Here is a 20,406-nt window from a genome sequence, read left to right as displayed (position 1 = left end):
TAATTCTTTGAGCATCTCTAAAACAGTTGTTTTCAGACTGTCTAGTAGATCTGCCATTAGTTCTTTTTTTTTTTTTTTTTTCGCGGTACGCGGGCCTCTCACTGCTGTGGCCTCTCCCGTTGCAGAGCACAGGCTCCGGACGCGCAGGCTCAGCGGCCATGGCTCATGGGCCCAGCCGCTCTGCGGCATGTGGGATCTTCCCAGACCGGGGCATGAACCCGTGTCCCCTGCATTGGCAGGCGGACTCTCAACCACTGCACCACCAGGGAAGCCCCATCAGTTCTTTTTTAGGGACGATTTCTGTTCATTTTTTTTTTCCTTTGAATTGACCATACCTTCCTGTTTCTTTGTATGCCTTCTGAGTTTTTTTTGAAAACTGTACATTTGAATCTAATAATGTGGTAACTCTGGAAACCAGATTTTTTTCCCCTTTCACTAGGGTTTGCTGGTTTTTGTTATTGTTTTGTCTTTCTTTTTGTGTTTACTTTTTATTGTTTTAGTCTCAGATCAGTCTAAGGTGTAAATTTAAGGTCTTCTGAGGTCTTTTCTGAGCCTTCACTTTTCCCTGGACATGTGTGGTCACTTTCTAATTTCCCTGTATGCAGTTGCTTTTGAATGTGCTAGTCTTTAATGTCTGGCTCCCAAAAAAGAAAAAAAAAAAAAAAAAAAAAAAGGAGAGAAAGAAAATGAGGGAGGGGGAAAAGAGGGTGGCAGCCCTTTAACTCTCCTGGAAGTCACTTCAGCCAGCGGGAAAGTGGCTTGCAGCAATTGGGACACATGGAGCAACAATGGCCACCCTCTTCTTTGTCTGCACTTCTGTGCTTAGAATCAACAATTAGTGATCAGGGCACAAATCCCCTGTATTTGGAGGACAAGATCCTTTTTGTTCACCTTGGCTTCAGCAAATAGTATGCAAGCTGCTTCTGGAACATATACACAGCTGCTTGCCATGGGGCTGGGGAAGGTGCGTGTGGGCAGCTGGTACTGAACTAAGAGCCGATATTGACTGAAATTAATCACAGTTTACTCTCCAAGGTTTCACCCTGGAAATTTCAAGCTTTCAGTAGACTCTAAAGTTCCAAAATATTCATTTATATCAGACTGATACTGCCAGTGCAGTAGTTATCTAGTGGGGAGGCAGATTCCTGTTGCTTCCTACTCTGCCAGCTTCTCAGAATCCACTCCTATTTTGGTGTCTTTTGATATACTAAAGTTCTTAATTTTAATGTAAAAAAATGTACTGGTCTTTTCCATTAATGTCTTTAAAAAACCTTATTTGAGAAATCCTTTCCTAAGGATGGGAATAAAACATATTTTTAATGTTTTCTTCTAAAATTTTTATCAATAGGTTTTTTTTAAATGTGTAATACTCTAATCCTTTTTGAGTTTTATTTTCATATACTGTGATATATTAACTCAATTTCAATATTTTTTATGGGTAACTTATTGTAATAGCACCATTTATTAGTCTTTTCTCCACTTATCTGCATTTTCTTCTCTTCATCAATCAAATTTCTATATATACATGGGTCTATTTCTGGAAACTATTTCATTCCATTTTTTAAATTTATTTATCCATCTTCTAATACCACATTGTTGTAATGACTTTTGCTGTGAAAGTCTTATATCTGGGAACATGAGTTACCTCAATCTTAATCTCTTTTCTGTTCTCTTTGTCCATTTCTCTGTTCCTGATTCACTTTCACACTGTTTTAATAATTAAAACTTTATAATAAGGCTTGATATCTTTCAGGGAAAGCTTAGTGGTCAGATGATGATTTAACAAGGTTGAAAAACCCTCCATCTTTGTTGATAGACTCTGTGTATGTTGGGCACACCTTCCAGACTAAGACCATTAACAACTCTGCCTTAGTCTTCACTTCCTGCTTTCACAGAATCTGAGGTCAGCCAGAGGTGAGAGATTAGGGCCTTTTCAGGTCTTTTCTGAGCATATACCCAGCCCTGGTCATGAACATAACCTTCCAATTTCCAAGGAATTTCTGAGAACTTTTTAAAACCCTTATTCCCTAAAGTGTCTCACTTCCCAGACTTTCCTCTCAAGCTTTTTGGCTTATCTCTTGTTTATACCAACTGTTATTCCTTGCCCCTGGTGGCAGCAACTAGTGCATTTGTCTTCAGCAGTGTTCAGTAGTTGCTTCCTGGGAAGCCACCTCATTCCTAAGAGAGTTCCGAGTTAGCCAAATTAAAGGCAAGTCCTTTGAGCTGAGGGTGCCACCAAACAAGTCAATACAAACAACCACAATTCTTTGAGAATAAGGTCAGCTCTACTTTTTCTGGTACTAGAGACCTGTGTTGCGAATGCCGACTGTTGTCTTCAGAATCTCTGCTGATCTGGAGGGCAGTAGATGGGACCAGAATAAATAAAAAAACATACACAAAGCTCTCTTACTGAGACTCAGCTATTTTTTTTCTTTGATTCAGCTTTTTCCTGATTGCTATAAATCCTTGATTAGTTTCCAGATTTCCAATAAATTTGATTCTGACAGTCCTTGCCAGTTTATTCAGTGCTTTTGTGGAAGGATAGGATCTTGGAATTTGTTACTCCATCATTTTTGCTGGCATCGCTCATGCATTTGACTTTTTAATATTAATTTTGTATCCTGCAACCTTGAAAAATTTCTTATTAATGGTATAAATTTAGCTATGGATTTTTATTTATTTATTTATTTTTAAACAGTTGGCTAGATTTATTTATTTGTTTGTTTTCGGCTGCATTGGATCTTCGTTGCTGCACTCAGGCCCTCTCTACCTGCAGCAAGCGGGGGCCACTCTCTGCTGTGGTGCGCAGACCTCTCACTGCGGTGGCCTCTCCCATTGCGGGGCACGGGCCCCAGGCGCGCTGGCTTCAGCAGTTGTGGCTTGCGGGCCTCAGCAGCCGTGGCTCGCAGGCTCCAGAGCACAGGCTCAGCAGTTGTGGCGCACGGGCCCAGCTGCTCCACGGCATGTGGGATCCTCCTGGCGCAGGGCTTGAACCCATGTCCCCTGGACCGGCAGGCAGATTCTCAACCACTGCACCACCAGGAAAGCCCTAGCTATGGATTTTTAAAGTTGTTTATGCAATTATGTGTAGACGATTATGTCATCTCCATGGATAAAAGTTTTGTTTCTTTAAATCCGTAAATCTCTTCATTATTTTACTTGTTTAACTATTTTGCCTAGGATCTCTCATATAATGTTGAATGGAAATGGTAATAATAGGCATCCTTGTATTTCTCCATCAGAAATGATGTTTGCAATAGGATCATAATGACTAGTATTTTTAATTTTTATTTTATATTGGAGCATAGTTGATTAACAGTATTGTGTTAGTTTCAGGTGTACAGCAAAGTGATTCAATTATACATATACATGTATCTATTCTTTTCCAAATTCTTTTCCCATTTAGATTATTACAGAACAGTGAGCAGAGTTCCATGTGCTATACAGTAGGTCCTTGTTAGTTATCTTTTTCTGTTTTTCTTTTTAAAATTTTTAAATTTTTGGCTGCGTTGGGTCTTTGTTGCTGCACACGGGCTTTTTTCTCTAGTTGTGGAGAGCGGGAGCTACTCTTTGCTGAGGTATGCAGGCTTCTCATTGCGGCAGCTTCTCTCATTGTGGAGCACGGGCTCTAGGTGTGTGGGCTTCAGTAGTTGTGGCACTTGGGCTCAGTAGTTGTGGCTTGCGGATTCTAGAGCACAGGCTCAGTAGTTGTGGCACACGGGCTTAGTTACTCCGCGGCATGTGGGATCTTCCTGGACTAGGGCTCGAACCCGTGTCCTCTGCATTGGCAGGTGGATTCTTAACCACTGTGCCACCAGGGAAGCCCCTAGTTATCTATTTTATTTTATGTTTAATTTTTATTGGAGTATAGTTGATTTACAATGTTGTGTTAGTTTCAGTAAAGTGATTTAGGTATACATATATATATATTCATTCCTTTTTAGAGTCTTTTCTCATATAGGTTATCATAGAATATTGAGTAGAGTTCCCTGTGCTATATAGTAGGTCCTTGTTGGCTCTCTGTCTTCATAGTGACTAGTATTAATTAAAGAAGTTCCCATCTGTTCCTAGTTAACTAAAAGTTGTGTGTGTTATTTTAAGATATGGTCAGAGAATATGGTGTGTACATTAGTAATTCTTGGAAATATGTGGAGGCTAGCCTCATAACCTAGTTAATTTCTGTAAATATTCCATATGGGCTTCAAAAGAATGTATTTTCTCCAGTTTTTGGATGTAGTATTCCATATTTGTTCATTATATCTATTAATTGTGCTCTTTATAACATCGCTATCCTTGTTCTTTTTTTCTTTTTCTTTTTTTGGATCAGCTCATTTTATCAATTACTGAGAAAAGTGTTTTAATCTCTGATAAAGATGGTGTCTTTGTCAGTTTGTCTCTATATGACCGATTTTAAAAGAAAGTATTTCTCCACTTCTAATCATTTGCAATTATATTAAGTAAATCATGTTTTGAGAATTTTCCAGCTCTTTAATTCAACTGCTCTTTTTGTATAAGTCATACTAGCCATAGCCACATTCTAATCTTGAATTGCATCCTGGGAGTCTCAGTGATATACATATGAGGTTATTTTTGTTGTTGTTAACATGTAGGAAAAATAACAGTTACATTTATGAAACATCCACCATGTACCAGGCATTGTGCTAGGTGCTTTAGTTACAATAAACTTTTATCACATGATTGGGACAGGCGGCAGGTTAGTTCATTGGAAAAAGTTGATGAAAGTGAGGAATCATTAAGAAATGACAAATACTTTAAACATTTTATACATACTTAAAATGCACACTTATATATACATTCATTCACCAATCTTTATGTATGATTCTGTTTCATAGAGTTTATCCTTTTTCATGTATAAATCACACCTGTAATGCATTTTCAAGAATTTCTAGTTTCTTTTTCTTTTTTTACAATATATGCTTGTAGCTTATCTTGTACACAATAGTTTGTACCTCTTAATCCCCTACTCCTATATTGCCACTCCCCCTTCCCTCTCCCTACTGGTAACCTTTAGTTGGCTCTGTATCTTGAGTCTGCTTCTTTTTGTTATATTCACTAGTTTGTTTTATTTTTTAGATTCCACATATAAGTGATATCATACAGTGTTTGTCTTCCTCTGTCTGACTTATTTCACTTAGCATAATACCCTCCAAATCCATCCATGTTGCTATAAATGGCAAAATTTCATTTTTTTATGGCTGAGTGGTATTCCATTGTGTGTGTGTGTGTATCTGGCACATTTTTTTTATCCATTCATCTGTTGATGGACATTTAGATTGCTTCCGTATCTTGGCAATTGTAAATAATGCTGCCACAAACATTGGGGTGCATATATCTTTTCAAATTAGAGTTTTTATTTTTTTTGGATATATACCCAGGAGTGGAATTGCTGGATAATGTGGTAGTTCTAGTTTTAGTTTTTTGAGAAGCCTCCATGCTGTTTTCCATGGTGGCTGCACCGATTTGCATTCCCACCAACAGTGTACCGGAGTTCCCTTTTTTCCACATCCTTTCCAACGTTGGTTATTTGTGTTCTTTTTGATGGTAGCCATTCTGACAGGTGTGAGGTGATACATCATTGTGGTTTTGATTTGTATTTCCCTGATGATTAGCAATGTTGAGCATCTTTTCAGGTGCCTGCTGGCCATCTGCATGTTCTCTTTGAAAAAATGTCTATTCAGTTCTTCTGCCCAATTTTTTTTTTTTTTTTTTTTTTTTGTGGTACGCGGGCCTCGCACTGTTGTGGCCTCTCCCGTTGCGGAGCACAGGCTCCAGACGCACAGGCTCAGCGGCCATGGCTCACAGGCCCAGCCGCTCCACGGCATGTGGGATCCTCCCAGACCGGGGCACGAACCCACGTCCCCTGCATCGGCAGGCGGACTCTCAACCACTGCGCCACCAAGGAAGCCCTCTTCTGCCCATTTTTATTTTTATTTTTTATTTTTTATTTTTTAGATGTTGGGGGTAGGAGTTTATTAATTAATTAATTTATTTTTGCTGTGTTGGGTCTTCGTTTGTGTGCGAGGGCTTTCTCTAGTTGCGGCAAGCGGGGGCCACCCCTCATCGCGGTGCGCGGGCCCCCCACCATCGCGGCCCCTCTTGTTGCGGAGCACAGGCTCCAGATGCGCAGGCTCATTAGTTGTGGCTTACGGGCCCAGTCGCTCCGTGGCATATGGGGTCCCCCCAGACCAGGGCTCAAACCCGTGTCCCCTGCCTTCGCAGGCAGACTGTCAACAACTGTGCCATCAGGGAAGCCCTTCTGCCCATTTTTAAATCGAGTTGTTTGGGTTTTTTTTTTTTTTTCTTGATATTGAGTTGTACGAGCTGCTTATATAAGTTGGATATTAACTCCTTATCAGTCATATCATTTGCAAATATTTTCTCCTATTCAGTAAGTTATCTTTTGGCTTTGTCGACAGTTTCCTTTGCTGAGCAAAAGCTTTTAAGTTTAATTAGGTGCCATTTGTTTTTTTTTGCTTTAGGAGACAGATCCAAAAACATATTGCTACAATTTATGTCAAAGAGTGTTCTGCCTATGTTTTCCTTTAGGAATTTTATGGTTTCCAGTCTTACATTTCGGTCTTTAATCCATTTGCAATTTATTTTTGTATGTGGTGTTAGAGAGTGTTCTAATTTCATTCTTCTACATGTGGCTGTCTAGTTTTCCCAGCACCACTTATAGAAGAGACTGTTGTTTTTCTCCATTGTATATCCTTGCCTCTTTTGTCGTAGATTAATTGACCATACTGTGTAGATTTAAGGAATTTCTAGTTTCTGTTGATGAAAATTGGAGGGAGAACCCAAAGAATTCTTATAGGTTTTTATGACTTTTAAGTAAACCTTATGGTTATCCTGACTAAACCTAATTTGATAACAATCTTTTAGTACTTTATCTTTATTGAGTCACTTACTTCAATTTAATTTTTATAGAAACTTTCTTTCTTGTACTCATATTCTACTGATTGACATAATGTTTAATGAAACTATATAATTATAGTACCATTATGATAAGTATAAACAGACTTGGGAGTAAAGTCACCTGACTGCTTGTAAATATGCAGCCCTAAATAATGGGAGCAGAAAGGTGTGGTTGTACTAGAGAACAGCCATCTAGCTGCAAGTATTTGTCATTGGCATTAGTTATTCTGTTCTACAGAGGCGATGGAAAGAACTTGTCATCGGTTAGGTAGAGGTCATTTAAGGGCATCTATATTAATCTTTACAACTCTGCACGAAGGTAACGTTATCTCCATTTCAGAAGGGAGACCTGATTTGCCCAAGATCCCACTACTAGCTTATTACTGAACCAAGAGGACCTAGGCCTGGATTATTTCAACCACAGTCATTCCGTAAAGCTGTGAGACCTCTCTTTTATAATCTGTGTATTTTAATTGAGTTTTACTTCATGTATTGCCCATGCTTCATGAATTAGTGTGTAGGCCTCTGCAGTAAGAAATGTTTCTGGCTCCCTTAATTATTTTCCTGATGAAGAACATTAAGCAATAACTATATATATATATATATATATATTTTTTTTTTTTTTTTTTTTTTTTTTTTTCTCCTCCATAGCAGTCAATTTTGGCTTTATCTGGATGTTCTCTCACCTTTGTCTTCAGGTCACAATTCACTTGGTCAGGTTAGCTTGTCTCTTAGCAAACACTATCTTTCTAATTCTTAAAAAGTACACTCCATCTGAACCCAGGAGCTTGGATTCTAAATCATTATCTAAAAAGCAAAATCTTATTAATCAGAGATATGTTACCATTCGTTCTTTCCTTATTTCTTCCTTTCTTTTCTAAAGCTACAGCCCATGCGTCCATCTCTTCTGATTTCTTCTCCATGACTAACATATTTAGTGATGCTTCTTCTCTTTCAGTGGTGCCATTCATCCCTAAGTGAATCAGCATGAGTGAGACATAGGTTTGATGAGCCTTTCACCCTTTATAAATACATAAATACATCTACTGATTAGGCACATCCAATGTATACATTCTCACAGAAGTTATCACCACCATCACTTCTCTTATCTCCCAGGTGCTTCACAAGTCCCTGTTATTGCTTTGTTTTTTCTTTCCAGAAGTCCTGTTCCAAGTACTAGAACAAGTGTGGTCACTATATAGAGCTTCCATGGTGCAGAACTAGAAAAAGTCTCTGACACACTTCCTTATAAAGTTAGTCTTTGGATTTTCATACTTCTTGGCATTGTATTGTATTTTTAATTGAAATTCCAAGCCTTAAGACTTCTTTGATTAACTCTTTTAGCAAACTGCCTTAATAAATTGCGTGATCTCCTAGATTCTAATAGTTTATTTTTTAAGCCACCTCATTCTTTCATGATCCATGTGAAATTCTCTGCAGGCATCATGAGTTTTCATCATTGTCAGGTCCTTTCTCAAAGTAGCTATCAGACTGTAATCCATTTAAAAAACATAGGAACCCTTGAGGAGTATTAGAGAAGCCGTCATCTTTTCTACTTTCTAAATTCTGCTATAGGGACAGATTAATTTACTGGTTAAGACTCTGAGCTGAACTTTGAGGCAATTGATTTAGCAGCGCTCTCTCCAAACCCCTACCTTGTACAGGCTTCTGTGTATCAGCAAATGGCTACTTCATCCCTCCGATTGTTCAGGCCAAAATCTTTGCACTCATGCTTGATTATTATCTTTTTCTCATACTCTAACCCATTTGTTTTCAATTCCTGCTTGTCTTTCCTTCAAAATATATCCAGAATGTGATCACTCTTCACTACCTCTACCCCTTGACAAATGAGTTAACTCCAGGAGGAGCCAGCCCCTTGTGTCCATCGGCCTAAGTTAATAGGCTATCTACCCTGGTCTTCCCATTGCTCTTATAAAACCTGGATGTAAAGTTCAATTAGGGAGATGAGTCCTGCTCCACACTACCTTCTCGCACTTTCTGGTGGTGTTCCTTGTTTGCTTTCATACAGAGAGAGAGAGAGAGAAAAAGAAAAAAGTCTCAAGACACTATTAGGGTAGTGATAGTAGGAGTCAGGGCCCAAGAGCTGCTTCCCTCAAAAGGACTCAACTCTTGCCAGCATAAACATCTCTGTGTTTGTGCACATGTGAGAATTTGAAGATGAGAGGAGGAAAAGAAGGGAAGTGTAAAATTCTCCTTTTTAGTTGAGAGTCTATTTTGTATAATGGTTAAAGAGTATAGAATCTAAAGCCAGTCAGCCTTGGTCTGAATCCTGCCAGTAGCCATGTGACCCTGGGCAAATTCTTCTTTTTTTTTTTTTTTCCAGTTTTATTGAGAAATAATCGACATATATCACTGTGTAAATTTAAGCTATACACTATGGTGGTTTCATTTACATACATTGTGAAATGATTACCACAATAGGTTTAGTTAACATCCATCAATTCATATAGATACAATAAAAATAAAAGAAAAAAAATTTTCTCCAGTGGTAAGAACTCCTAGGATCTACTCTCTTAACAACTTTCCTAAATATCATACAGCAGTGTTAACTATAGTCATTGTGTTATTCATTAAATCCCTAATACTTATTTATCTAATAACTGTAAGTTTGTACTTTTTGACCACATTCTTCCAATTCCCCCTTACCCTGACCCCTGCCTCTGGTAACCACAAATATAATCTCTTTTTCTATGAGTTTTTTTGTTCATTTTGTTTTAGATGCCAAATATAAGTGAGATCATACAGTATTTGGCTTTCTCTGTCTGACTGATTTCACTTACCATAATGCCTTAAAGTTTCATCCATGTTTTCACAAATGGTAGAATTTCCTCATTTTATATGGCTGAATAATAGTCCATTGTATATATATACCACAACTTCTTTATCCATTCATCCATTGATGGGCACTTATTTCCACGTTTTGGCTATTGCAAATAATGCTTCTGTGAACATGGGGTACAGATACCTTTTTGAGTTAGTGTTTTTATTTCCTTTGCATATATCCCCAGAAGTGCAATTGCGAGGTCATATGGTGGTTCTATTTTTAATTTTTTGAAGAACCTCCATGCTGCTTTATATTGTGGCTGTAGTTGGGAAGATTCTTCAGCTTCTCTTTGTTTCAGTTGCCTTTTTGAGTTGGGGGTAAAACTAGCATTTGCCTTACCACATATGGTTATTGTGAAGATTAGGTAAGTTAGTACATGTAAAGCAATTAAATAATCTTAACATATAGTGAGTGTGCACTAAATAGTTTTTTTTTAAAGCCAATATTCAAAGTAGCATTGTGAACCTTATAATTCCTGGTGGCATAAGGAGCTATAAACACTTCTTCTTTTTTAAAAATTTTTTAAATTTTATTTTTAATTGAAGTGTAGTTGATTTACAACCTTAATGTTCTTTCTAAACCAACATCCAGGAATATATAAACAAGGGCAGCAGCAATTAGTTGACAAAGAACAAGGTATTCAGGGGTCCTGACTATTGAAAATTGCCCAGCAGCATGGGATGGAATAAACCAGGCCAGAGGCTGGGGCAGTTTTTAATAAGTTCTTTTGTCCAACACCCAGCCAATTGACCAACTTCTCTTTTCCTCGTTATCTCTTTCTGCTTCGGTGTTTGTTTGTTTGTTTAAGTGTTTATTTTTCTATTCCTCTACCCTGGATTTTTTTCCTCAGCTGTATCTATTGTCCTTCCTCTACTACATTTTACTATGTTTCCATCTGTACATTGTGGAAGAGAAGATAAGTAAACCTTTATATCCTAAATTAGAAAATTTCCCAAATCCTCCTTTTTCTCTCAGGATCAAAGATTGCCTTCAATTAAGGGGGCACCGTGAACTTTTAGTGTGCTTGATGAGAGCATTATTGCTCGTTTGGGTGGGATAACTTTTCACTGTGGAATTGTCCCTGGCATTGCAGGATGGTTAACACCCCTGGCCTCAGTACCAAGTGCCAGTAACACATTTCCAGTCATTGAGACCACCAGAAATGCCTTCACACATTTCCACACACCCCACAAAGTAGTGGTGGAGCCTCTGGTTTAGAACCACTGCTCACTAGGCAGTTGGAAGCATATCATCCCAATACTGAACTTGGCTGCTCATTATCAACTGTTCTTTACAGTGTGATGGAGCAACTTAATTGCCAAAGTTTTTACGTCTAGAGAAAATCTAGACGTAATTATTTTTCTAGAGAAAATCTAGCTATTTTATTGGGTTGGCCAAAAAGTTTGTTTGGGTTTTTCTATGTTATGGAAAACCTGGAAACAAACTTTTTGGTCAACCCAATCATTTAGAGGATTAAAGTATATCTCTTTCAAAGGTGATTTTTAAAATATAGTACAAAGTGGGCACACACTTTAGAATCTCTTGTACTAATGATTTGTATATCTGCACGTTGAGTATAATGTTTTAGTTTATAATGTTATATAAGTAATTAAGTTATGAATTTCTTAATTCTTTTATATTTCAGAGAAGGAGATTTGAAGAAAACTGGGCACAGGTTCAGCAAAGCCAAGAAGAGAAACAGAAAAAGAAAAAAAAAGCAGAACAGTCATAATAAAATTATGGAGGAAAACTCATTTGAAACCTTAAGTTATCTTACACCAGAAGATCAGGACCCATCTCAGAGTGAAGAGGAAGACTTAGAAGAGACCAAAAGAGAATCAGAGTGTTCCTTAACTGGTGGTCTGAGAAATGAAGTAGGAGATTTTGTGAATGTCCATAAAGATGAGAGACAGGAAAACATAAATTCTGAAAACAGTTTGCCACATGTTATGTCGGTAGTTGACTTGGACGATACACCAAAGAATTTCCTCCCCAAGGAAGATGATGACTTGTTTCTAAATTTGTCATTGATGCCAAATGAAAGCTCTGTTTCTTATTCAACAGTGACTCAAAATCTCCCCTATGTAGCAAGTGATGACTGCCCTGGCACAAAGGTAGAAAAGCATATTGAAAGTAGGGACGTCATGGCATTTCACATCCAAGACCAATTTGTTGAAACCCTGTGCTCATTTATGCAGAAGAAAGAGATGCTAGATAAGAGTCTCCTGAATGAAACAAGTCTGTACCATCAATATGGATCCAGAACTTCAGATAAAGTTTTAAGAAAGGAACAAGGAGTAAATACATCTAAAAACAGTTATTGGGCTTTTTTCTCAAATGATTTCTCTGATGAAGAATTACAGTTGGGCTCTGATAGACAACCCTATTTTGGTAGCTGGCCTGAGGGACCTAATAAGTTTATATGTGAACAGAGACCAAAGAGAGATAGATGGCAAAAACTGGCTCATCCTGACAACAGGGGACAATTGATTAAATTGATCTCTCCTTCTGAAGGAGCATCAGGACCAGGAAACAGTCCTGAAACATTGATAGAAGAGAAGCTATCGATAGAAAATGATGATTTGTCACCTCCAACTGAGAATATAGATTCTATCATAGAAACAGAGACAAATATCTTTGGAAGCCACTTCCTTAAGCTGGATAGCCTAAAGAATGCCTTACACTCAACAAAGAATAAAAAAAGGAGGCAGAAAAGGATTTTCAGTTTGGCACCAAACTTTAACTTACTGGGACAGAGTCTTATCAATGTAAAAGAAATTGGGAAATGTGAATTGTTAACAGAAAGCCATGGAATAAAAATTATTTTGGAAGAAAAAAAAGATGTAATTTCAGAAATAAATAATGAAGAAGAGGATAAGCAAAACATGACCTTCAATCATCATCCATCATGGTTTTACTTTGACATTGTCAAAGATTCTCTTCTAAATGTTGGTGGACAATTTTATTCTCATTACCTACTATTTAATAGACTAAGGCACTCTGTGTATTTTTACAAAAGCCCCATTCCTTCTCTTATGCTACAATATACATCTAGCTTTTGGAAGATATCTTTTGCAAGCAAGAAACCATTTTTGACTTTCAACTCTCAGAGGAGAGTAGATGATAAACTAAATGATGTAAGGTTCACTTCTTCAGAAATTTTAAGCAGCCCACCTGATACTTTGTACTCTTTTAGGGTCAATTCTGATCTTCACTTTTTAAATGAAAGTTTTGATGAAAAGCTAGAGACATGGGAAGAACCTAAACCATTACAGTTCTCACAAACAGAGGATAACCAAGATTTAACAAGCACTGACTACTTTGATTCCCTTGAGCTACCATTATCACAAGAGTTTGCCTTTCAACTAGTAAAGCTTTTTGGATCTCCTGGAGTTCCAGTGGGTAAATTGAGTTTATTTGCTACAAATAAAAAGTCCAATTTAACATATGTGAGTAATTTTTGCGGTGTTTCTACTTCATGTTATTGATTTCATGCAGTTAATTGATGTTGCGATACTTTTCGGCGGTGGAAGTGGAGGACACGTAGCAAATGGTGCTCAGTGGAGTCATGCCCCACCCCCACCCCACCTCCACAGCCAGTTGTCTGAAATGTCTTTGAGCATGTTGAATACTTGGACTCTTAGTTTCAACAGACAGTGGGAAGAATGAAGAATGAGACAGGCAAACAGTGATTATGTAACAAATAGAGATGGACTTCTTTCTTTAAGAAAAATCTTTCTGCTTTCTACATTTCCCTTGTTTGGCGCATGGCCCTTTCCTTTCTCATTCACATTATAGCTCATAGATATGAGAATAGTAAAAGGGGGACAATGAAGATTAAGTGATGAAAAAAATATCTGAAATCAGTTGAATTTAATTTTTAAGAACTGTCTGAGAAGGGTACTGAAAAGAAGGTTAGGAAGGAGTCTGACTGGTTGACTTGAAAAGTTCCTTTGGGCTCTTAAGGTTGTTGTTTTTGGAAGTGAAAAATCTACCTGTGAATTAAAAAAAGTGAAAATATGATTTTTTAATATTGCAAGTAAAATTCTAAGTAAATTTCTGCTAAATAGTATGCCTATGCAAGATGCTAAATATCTTAAAGAGGAAATGAGGCACATATCCCAACTTTTCCTTATCTGTAAGTCAATTGCACATGTTAATGATTTCATACAATTGCATGTGTCCCCTTCCTTGGGGACAGAAGCTGTAAGAGCCAAGAAGTAAAGCTCCAATCCCTGCATCCTGTATCTTCCTGTTATTCTTTTTCTTCTGTACTTACCAGGGAGCCTAGGGTTCTCTTAACAGCTTGATTTCCAATGTTTTTTACTTTGCTCCTAAACTTCTGCTGTTCTGGACAAATTTGGTCCACTCAGCTCACAGCCAAGATTAGCTAAGTCTCAGAGTCAGAGGAGTCACAACTATCAACCTGTTCTGGCATCATGTTTATCATTTTTCCCAACTTTGTGAATAATCACATCGTAACTGTTTGCTGCAATTTTCTATCCTCCTAGATGCACCAAAGAAACATGCCAATTTTAAAAATTAAACTGCACTTGCTTTGGAGAATTTAAAAAGATAATGGAAGTCATTTTAAGTCGGGAATATTAGTCCAAAGTCCATATTCTGAAGTCATATGCAAAATTCTTTGTGGCATTTTGTGCCATTTTTCTGGGAGAAAGTCCATAGATTTTAGCAGCTTCTCAGGGACGTCCATGACCCCAAAATATTAACAATCACTGCCTTAGATTGGCACCAGAAAGCATGAAGGCACTAGTGGGAAAAGATTCTAAACCTCCTCCCTTGAATGTACAATACTATCGTAATCAACAATAATGATCCAGCATCCATTAATTAAGCTTTGGAAAGCTTTTTAGAGGAAATAGACCTCATTCATCAAGTAGCTTACCTTCTAAATGGGGAGACAAGACTAACACAAAACAAAATTATTGCACATAGAAAATATAAATGAGAAGCTTATGAATATTTTATGAGTGAGGTTAGCTGTGCTAAAGGGATTGTTGAAGAGAATATGGGGTTATGGTTTTGTCTGGGATGGCTCCAAATGGAAGTGAATTATAAGCAGTGCTTATACAAATATGACTTAAAAACAGAGGGAAAGAATTTTACATTTGGAAATGGTGTATGCTTAAAGAAAGGAAAGGAGAAAACTGGAAGTGGAGGCTGTAAACTAATTCGTTTACCTAGGTTGGACATGCAAAGCTCTGGTGTATCTATGACCTTGTAAATAAAACAGGGAACTCAAATGAATTCTAGTATTAGGAGCTCTGCAGACACAGTGGGATTATATAGTAGAGTCATACATAGGCCTGAAGAAACCAAACTACCCACGTTACTAGGGATATGCGAGTATAGGAAAAATATTTTCTATGGTTTGGTATGGCTGATAGGTATAAATCAATGTTTGGACTTTCTTACGAGCATCATAATTGTAAGGATTTTTTCCCTCAGACACTCTTATGTGGAAGGAGCAATTTGCAAGAAAACTAAACTTGCTGTACTTGCAGTGTTTTATACATGTCACAGGAAAGGATGTCTACCTAAATTTTATGCCCTGTGACAGTACCACTTGAAGCTACTGATGTGTATATATTTGTACTTACATGAGAATATGAACTATGATACATATCACTTTACATATATACATAAGCATTTTTATTGAGTCTGGATAGTGTTTACTAATAGAGATCTGAGACAGACTAAGTTCTGCTTTAGCTATCACTGAAATATCTTCAAAACCAGGCTTTTTTCATAATGGTGGTTTAGATATCATGTTTGCATATCTTCATATTTAGGGTAAAAATATGTGTGACATTAGAGATGAAATTTGTTCTTTTTTTTTTTTTTTCCACAGAATCTTTGTTGCCCGACGACTGTGTGGTTCCTCTTGACAGGAAGACACTGAAGATGATCTGTTTGCAGTGGAAGACGTCAGTAGAGGTATATTTTTATGGCTTTCAAAGCACCTTCTCTAACTGGTTTCTTTTTTTTACTGATTTTTAAATTTTTAATACAATTTTTAAAGGTTACTTTCCATTTACAGTTATTACAAAATATTGGCTATATTCCCTGTGTTGTACAATACATTCTTAAGCCTGGCTTATACCCAATAGTTTGTACCTTCCACTTACCCACCCCTATATTGCCCCCACCTCCCATAATCACTAGTTTGTTCCCTATATCTGAGTCTGCTTCTTTTTTGTTTTATTCACTAGTTTGTTACATTTTTTAGATTTCACATATGCAATATCATATAATGTTTGTCTTTCTCTGTCTGACTTATTTCACTTAGCATAATGCCCTCTAACTAGTTTCTTAAAAAAAACAAAAGAAAACCTGTTCCATCAAATGTAACATGAAGAGCTACATCCATTGTATTAAATTAGAGAAAGAATGTATGTGGATGGGTGGATAATCTATGCATGTTTCTTTCAGTTAGTCCCAAAGAGAAAGTTGCATTTAATTCCCTTTGTTGTAGTGTAGGCTGGTATAAGGGCCAACTGTGGGTGACTGAGGTCCCCGTTTTAGGAGAGTCATTTATTCTTCTTTACATCTTATTCTCCTGTCCAGCCCTCAATCTTATCTTGTTATAATAAAGTAACAGCTACAAATTAGATTCATATTTACTTGACTTGGAAGCACCTCATTATTGGTATGTTCTGGTGGTCCATGATGGTTCTGACAGGCTGTTAATTTTCCAGGTAGCTGGAGGAGGACTGGTTGGGAAGGTTAGAAAGGTAACAGAAACTTTGGAAAAGCCAGTACTCTGTGTAATGAAATGAGGAGAGGGTGGCTGGTATTCTGTTTACATTAGTTGACAGTGACTTAAATGTGCCTAAAGGCAATGCCAGAGGTACATTTTGAAATAAATAGTAAAATCAAGGTTTAGTGAAACATAGAATTATATAGTTCAGGATAGTAGGTATTTCTTAACTGTTCATATAAACACAGCTGTGGGAAAAGTAGATTTGTTTGTGTGCTCAGGTAGTAAAACCAAATACATTTTTCTACATATTTCTCCTCATTCCCATGGAGACCTTTTCCCTACCTAAACACACACACACACACACACACACACACACACACACACACAGAGCAACACTTTAAATGTTTAAACTGACATTTATGTTTATTATGTTTTTTCTCATTTGGGGAGTGTCCCTGTGTGAGTTAAATGATGGTGCAAACCTAATCCCAATGGCAAATATTAATCATTATTATATGTATTTTAATTATGATTTCTAGAAAAGACAGAAGAAGATTGGTTAAAAAAATGAGGATTCCTTGAACTGTAAGTACAACTTATTCCAGAGACCTCTATATGATCAGGAGGAAATGGATGTTGACATTATTTGGTTGTAATAGCTCATATGTACTACAGTTGAAGAGTAAATATAAAAAATGTAGTCTGTTACCATAGCAACTCTGTGTGCTACTGCACATGTGATGTTTTTATTTCCTTTAAATGTAGATCTTTTTATGAAATACAACAAAGCTTAGATTGTTGCTGCCAAATTTATTTTCCAACTTTATTAGTTAGAATATATTTTAGAGCATTCTGTCAACACACAGTTTATGAGGGATTTCCACCCCCTCACCCCTCACCTCCACCCAGATTGATATGTGATGATGGCTGGGGATTAGGGATATAGGTTATATTTAAATATTAAAAGATTCTCTAGGAAAAGAGGTAAAACATGTAGACAAACTCATGTTTTAAACTTGACATCAAGTGACATTAAAATAAACACATGGCACTTTTTTTCAAATGCCTAAATTATGAAATAAACACAGCTGCTACAATTTCAGTATGTATCTGTCTGCATTTGATAAGAATTGAAGGTACTCTGCATTTACCATATGTTTTCTCTTTTCATTGTTTCCATTTCTCAGCTAACTAGAAATACACATATACCCAGTAAAAATGTTTTTGTTTGTTTTAAACATGGTTCTGCTGAAAGAAGAAGGGGAAGGACTAAAGATCTGGGAGAAGAGTTTAGAGATTTGGAAAATGTGGGATAAATATAGGAGGGGAAGAGATAAGAGGCTATGAGGAATTCCAGAGAAAGGAGGTGAAGAAATCCATTCATTTGTTCAACAAATGTTTATCGAGTTGCCTCAGTTCAGACACTGTTCTACACACTGAGGATATAGCAGTGAAAACATTCCTGGCCTCATGGAGTTTATGTGAGGCTTCCCCTCAGTGTGACACCAGTATAAGCAGCATGCAACAAGCATGGGTATATTTGGCAGTAGCTAAGTCCAGAGTGTTTTCTATCTGCTAATTTTGTGTCAAGGACACTTTATGGACCATACTTTTTTGATTTTTATGTTCATCTTCTACATTCATGCTAAACGAACTGCCCTCTGTGAACCTCACAGAGCAGTCATCCCTAATTAGTTGTCCTCTCGTTGGGGAATTTTATGAGTGCTGTAGCCATGTACAGGTTTTTTATAATTGTCATGAGAATGGGCCTCTTAGATTTGTGTCTGGCATAATGATCAGTGGGCATCAAGGGGTAACCAGAAATTTAGAAAGAAGGAAATAGCAGGAGAATGTGGTTGGCTCTGGGGGCCTCAAGTCCCTGCCTATTTCAAAATCCTCTTCCTGCTGGTGGCCAGGGTGTTTATATTGCCTCACTTCTTTAAGGACATAGGGCAGAGTGCTGGAAAGAGGATGGGTTCGCATCTTGAAGCTACTGCTGACTGGCTATGTGACCTTAAACAAATTACCCTCTCAGAGCCTCAATTTCTTCACCTGTAAAAAAATTACATTTATAATACCAACCTGTCATGGGGATAATAAATGAGGATTAAATGAAATAACTTGTGCAAAGTTCTTAGCATAGTGCCTGAAAAATAATAGGCTCTTAGTTAGGGTTAATTCCCTTCCCCTAAGTACCTTAGTTGGTTACACCTTTGTCTTTGAAATGCCCCTGGCAGAACAGAAATTGTGTTATCTAGGACAGGGGTCCCCAACCCCTGGGCCTTGGACCGGTTCAGGCCTGTTAGAAACTGGGCCACACAGCAGGAGGTGAGTGGCGGACGAGTGAGTGAAGCTTCTTCTGCACTCCCCATCACTCACATTACCACCTGAACCATCATATATCGCCCCCCACCCCACCACCATCCGTGTAAAAATTGTCTTCCACGAAACTGGTCCCTGGTGCCAAAAAGTTTGGGGACCACTGATCTAGGAGAGCAACATATCAACTCAATAAACTTGTTAACACATTTGCATGAATTAAGTGTATTTATTATTAACTTTATAATGTAAATAGCTGTGTCATCAGGGAATGGGACATAGACTAGGTTTTGATTTAGAGACAGGAAGTTGGGCATAATCAGGAGGACAGGCTCTTGAATGAGGCAGGACTAGGCAGGGTGCGGGGCTGTGGGGACAATGTGAAGTTCTCGATGTGAGGGGGTGGCATAAATAGGTCAAGAGTTTGGGAAACTGACAGCAAACTCCATTCATGTCACCATTTTGTCTGGACTTGTCTGGGCTTGTGTTTGTTTGTAGTTGAAGTCTCCATCTTCCTGGTACTGTTGAAGATCCTCATCATCAAGAAAGAGTGCTAAGTGGCAAACTGAAGGATAATTTAGAGTGATACACTCAGTGGCTACCGAAATTGGTTTGAATAATCTGTTCAACTATTCTTAATCAGTTTCCTGATTACTAATAAAAAACTCAACGAAAGAGGTAACAACTTGAACTTTTTATTATCTAATTTTGAAGATATTTGCCCTACTTCATTTCATGAAGAAAATAAGGCACAGAAAACTTGAGTAGCTTATTTTTAAAATTGCATCAGAATAGAAGGATAGGCCCTATAGCCAAGTATGGGTCCATGATTCCAGTTCTAGAATTCTGAAATCCAAAAACCTCTGAAAACCAAAAGTTGTTTTTATTTTGTTTTGTTTCTTAAATGTTTGGCATGAAAACTAAGTTGGCAGCAAGACTTGACCCAAACAGACAGGTTAATTTTACTCCTTATTTATCCCACTTAGTGTGACTCTTCAGACATTTTACTGCAGAAATATTAATGTGTTAAATTACCAGCGGTGCCCTAGACCCCACTTAGAACTTCCTAAATTCTGAAACATATCTGACCTCAAGGATTTTGGTTAGGGATTGTGGGACTTGCACTATACTACAATAATAATTATTTTTATTATTACTATTATTTTAGTTTAATTGTACTTAACAAACTTCAAATACAAAAATTCGTATTTGAAAAATATAAATTAAGGGGTGATTTCTCATTATTCAACATGTAGGCATTTATGTAATCTCTCTGTTTTCAGAAAGGGAGTGTTGCCTGCCGTATCTTGCCTCTTACTCCTCCTCATCCTGTTTTATCTTCTCCAAAGAATAAACCTCCAGGCTTCTGTAGGGGGTGGGCAGCTGCCTGACTGTGTGGACATTTGTTTCTTAAACAGACTTTCAACTGACCTTCCTGTTTAGAGCCCCATGTCCAGCCCTAAATCTTCCAATTCCTGAATTTTTAGGGGTTATGCAGAGTAAATGGTATTGTTTCTTGGCTTTCTGTAATTCAAATTTTATTTTTTAATTTTTTTCCAAATTAATTAACACTGGGCCTTTT

The 20,406-nt window shown here is 37.5% G+C and overlaps 1 protein-coding gene across 4 annotated transcripts in view; it reads left to right on the top strand.

Annotated features, from left to right (window-relative positions):
• Positions 1-19,588, top strand: part of LOC308605102 (NEDD4-binding protein 2-like 2) — a 77,175-nt gene extending 57,587 nt beyond the window's left edge. The window contains exons 8-11 of one of the 4 annotated variants that reach the window (XM_081214777.1): positions 11,427-13,183; positions 15,654-15,739; positions 17,045-17,090; positions 19,323-19,588. In XM_081214777.1, the coding sequence (XP_081070903.1) occupies positions 11,427-13,183; positions 15,654-15,739; positions 17,045-17,068 (1,867 nt within the window). In that variant the 3' untranslated portion in view covers positions 17,069-17,090; positions 19,323-19,588. Of the gene's footprint in view, positions 1-11,426; positions 13,184-15,653; positions 16,050-17,044; positions 17,091-19,322 lie in introns of those variants that run through there. The other 3 variants (XM_081214781.1, XM_081214776.1, XM_081214778.1) reach the window with 3 other exon arrangements.
• The last annotated feature ends 818 nt before the right edge of the window (positions 19,589-20,406 follow it).

Source organism: Mesoplodon bidens (assembly GCF_964165515.1).
Source record: "Mesoplodon bidens genome assembly, chromosome: 17".
NCBI lineage: Eukaryota > Metazoa > Chordata > Mammalia > Artiodactyla > Ziphiidae > Mesoplodon > Mesoplodon bidens.
The sequence above is the reverse complement of the archived record's forward strand: the minus strand, read 5'-3'. Positions and strand labels throughout refer to the sequence as shown.